The sequence below is a fragment of the Cebus imitator genome, unplaced genomic scaffold (assembly GCF_001604975.1).
Source record: "Cebus imitator isolate Cc_AM_T3 unplaced genomic scaffold, Cebus_imitator-1.0 Scaffold238, whole genome shotgun sequence".
Lineage (NCBI taxonomy): Eukaryota > Metazoa > Chordata > Mammalia > Primates > Cebidae > Cebus > Cebus imitator.
The window spans coordinates 1,856,733-1,860,717 of NW_016107553.1; the positions used below are offsets into that span (position 1 = coordinate 1,856,733).

General features: G+C 38.6%; 1 protein-coding gene across 3 annotated transcripts in view; it reads left to right on the plus strand.

The window, feature by feature from the left end:
* IDE (insulin degrading enzyme) overlaps nucleotides 1-3,985 on the plus strand; it is a 127,086-nt gene that overhangs the window by 51,128 nt on the left and 71,973 nt on the right. For all 3 annotated transcript variants that reach the window (XM_017498187.2, XM_017498188.2, XM_037727732.1), the window contains one exon: nucleotides 2,472-2,641. In XM_017498187.2, the coding sequence (XP_017353676.1) occupies nucleotides 2,472-2,641 (170 nt within the window). The remainder of the gene's footprint in view (nucleotides 1-2,471; nucleotides 2,642-3,985) is intronic.

The window sequence follows — 3,985 nt, forward strand, 5'->3', positions numbered from 1 at the left end:
CTGTCTCTTAAAAAAAAAAAAAAAATCACTTGGTAACTCTCCCCCTGAGGCATGTGTATTTTGAAAAATTCTCTGCAGTTCAAATATGTACCCTAAAGCCGGGGTTCTCCATGCCCCGGCTGCTGACCAGTAGTGGTCCATGGCCTGTTAGGAACCGGGCCACAGAGAGGGGAGAAAACTACCAGGAGCACTCTGGCTCCTGTCAGATCAGCAGCTACATTCAATTCTCATAGGAACGCAAACCCTACTGTGAGCTGCACATGCGAGGGATCTAGGCTGCACGCTCCTTATGAGAAGCTAGTGCCTGATGATCTGAGGTGGAACAGTTTCATCCCAAAACCATCTGCCCGACTGCAACCCTAATCTGTGGAAAAATTGTCTTGCATGAAACCAGTCCCTGGTGCCAAGAAGCTTGGGGACTGCTGCTCTAAAGTAATTCAGCAAGGTGATCCAAGTGTAACAGTGCTCTTTAAGCTTTAGTAGAGCTGAGACATCCTCCACACAGAAACATTAACTACTATTAACATTAATTTTTTTTTTTTGAGGCAGTGTCACTCTGTCACCCAGGCTGGAGTGCAGTGGTGTGATCTTGGCTCACTGCAACCTCTGCCTCCTGGGTTCAAGCAATTCTCCTGCCTCAGCCTCCTGAGTAGCTGGGATTCCAGGCACGCTCCACCACTGGCTAAATTTTGTATTTTTTAGTAGAGTCGGGGTTTTACCATGTTGGTCAAGCTGGTCTTGAACTCCTGACCTTGTGATCTGCCCACCTAAGCCTCCCAAAGTGCTGTGATTACAGGTGTAAGCCACCATGCCTGGCCCAAATTTTAATAGTTTTCAAGGTGTAATTCAGCAACTTTTTGATGGATCTATAATGAAACTTGACTTTGTAGTTTTAGTCATTGTCAGCTTTATTTGCTTACTTTTAATAATAGTCATATTTTTGAATAAACATTATCAAGGCAAGGGCATGGGCTTACCATATGTGCTGGGTCAAAGTAGCCTGTTTCCTACTTATTCTATCTTATGTTTCAGTCTTTAGGCAGCAGCTTTGAGGTGTAATCATCTTTTATATGTATTCCCAGAACACTTCCATTAATAAGTTTTCTGGGATCATACACTGAATTTCATTTCCTGCTTTACAAATGCCTCAGCAGATGTTTATATAATCTCTGTATGATGGAGGATGTCTGTTAACTTGGCCCACACTAAAAATCCGCTTGTGTAAGAGGATCATTTTAAAAACTTGATTATACTATGTCATAACATGGCTTTTTATCTGGGCCTATCCAGCTTTGGTATACAGCTATTAGACATTTTTCTCAGCCTGGAGATATTGAGGTAAGTAAAAGATGATACATGTCCAGAAATTCTCTGTTTCCATACATCTTTGATTATAGACTCCCGACAGAGTTTTTTCTTGGATTGTTATATAAAGAGTACTTAGCACAGTATCGTTTTCACTTACGCACTTAAAATAAATAGCATGTAATGGTAACGGCTTCTGTGACAGCTGGACTGTGAGGTGTAGTAACTGAGATGTTTATACACCCAAGAGTCCCTTAGGCCCACTGAATAAAGTCGTGTCAGAGCCTCTGCTCTTAGCTTCATCTGAATCGAGTCTTATTCTATAAAATGGAATGTAAAGTTTCTTAAGACTTACTACAGGAATCATGAGTTAAATTCAACCTGATATAGAAGAGTTAATTTATTAACTGTAGGTATCTTAGTTAAACTTTGGTACTATTATTAAAGAATAGCCTCAAGAAAGGCATAGTGGTTACTTATGTTAAAGTTACATTCCATGTTATTTGTTGAATCACTGCTTATTAAAAATTTGTAGACTGTTTCTCTTATGAGTTCATAAAAGTCCGTAATCATGGCTTAGACAAACTATGTCAAACCTCACGTTTTTCACTGCATTGTTTTTTCCTACTAATTCAAGTTTTTCTACGTAAGAAGAAAGAAATACTCGAAGTGAACCTTTTAACAGTAGGTCACTCGTTTGTCCTAAGGTGCCTGAGTCTTAGTGAAATTGCACCTAAAACTGTAAATTTAAGATTTGCCTAAAAACTATGATCTGCCTTTTGCTTTCTTTCTCTTTCTTTCTTTTTTTTTGAGAAGTAGCCACATATAAAAAGTTTATACACATGCCAAATTAAAAATTTTAAATAGATTGCTGCTGTCTCCACAATCTGCCTTTTTCAGTGTTAATTTTTAAGTATTTTGCTAGTTTTTTTTTATCATCTCTGGAGTAAATTGACTCCTCTGCATTTACCTCTGTTCAATATTAGATTTTTCTTCTGTTACATAGCACTTATTTTATATTCCTTTTTTCTTAGTAGCAATGGCAGTTTTGTTTCTGATTCTGTAGAATTTACATTTCCTACCTAATAAGTTTCAAAAATATTTTTAAAAGGCCATTCTTTTAAAATGACGTCTTTCGAATTGTTAATTATGTTTCATACCCTTAGGTTTGCACAGTTTTTTCTGTGCCCCTTGTTCGATGAAAGTTGCAAGGACAGAGAGGTGAATGCAGTTGATTCAGAACATGAGAAGAATGTGATGAATGATGCCTGGAGACTGTTTCAATTGGAAAAAGCTACAGGGAATCCTAAACACCCCTTCAGTAAATTTGGGACAGGTTTGTCAACAGCTGCTTTCCTTGACCTTATTTAAACCCATGGCCACTGCATAGTATTATATTTTATGTATATATAAAATATATTTATGTATTTATGTATGTGTACAACCCATGGCATATACAGTTTATGGCATATTTTATGCTTCAGGCTGGATTTCAAAATTCCACTTATCTACTTACATCCTGTTCAAAAAATTTATTTATTTTTTTGAGATAGAGTCTTACTCTGTTGCTCAGACTGGAGTGCATTGGCGCAATCTCAGCTTACTGCAACCTCCACCTCTCAGGTTCAAGTGATTCTCCTGCCTCCGCCTCCTGAATGGTTTACAGGTGCCCACCACCATGCGCAGCTAATTTTTGTATTTTTAGTAGCGATGGGGTTTCGCCATGTTGGTCAGGCTGGTCTTGAACTCCTGACCTCAGGTGATCTACCTGCCTCAGCCTCCCAAAATGCTGGGATTACAGGCATGAGCCCCACCACACCCTGGCCTAGGGTTCTAAATGTTTAAGGAGCAGAGCAGTTAGAGTTGTGAATAGATATTAACCAGCATTTCAAATGGAGAAGATAATAGATTCTTTTATTCTGAAGCTTACCTTCCAAAGTTCTTTTTTTTTTCGGAGGCAGAGTTTCACTCTTGTTGCCCAGGCTGGAGTGCAATGACGCAATCTTGGTTCACTGCAACCTTTGCCTCCTGGGTTCAAGTTATTCTCCTGCCTCAGCCTCTAGAGTAGCTGAGATTACAGGCATGCGCCACCACATCTGGCTAATTTTGTATTTTTAGTAGAGACAGGTTTTCTCCATGTCAGGCTGGTCATGAGCTCCTGACCTCAGGTGATCCACTCAGTCTCCCAAAGTGCTGGGATTACAGTCATAACCCACCATGCCGGGCCAAAGTACTTTTTTTTTGTAAAGGCTCACTATAGGATTGTTGAATCCACTTGTCCTCATTGCCTCCACTTCTGTTAATCCAGATGTATAGCATCTGCTATGGGGATAGCTCTGTAGGAGATAGGACAGTGTAGAAGACACACAAGATCCCTGCTCTAAAAATGCTATAATTTCCTAGAGGGAGATAAGAAATGGGGATAACGGGGAGTAGAATAAGATAAATGTGGAGACTCTTGACTTTATAATTGTACCTTTTTCCTTATTCAATTTTTTCATTAAAAGTACTTGTTTAAATATTTAAACAGTACAAAGACATTTAAAGTAAAAATAAAAACAAACACAAAGATTATCTTTTCTTTATCTATTCCTGGCAGTCCCACTCACCAGAGGTAATCATTGTTAACAGATTGCTATACGTTTATCTTTTTCTTTTTTTTTTTTTTTTTTTTTTTTTT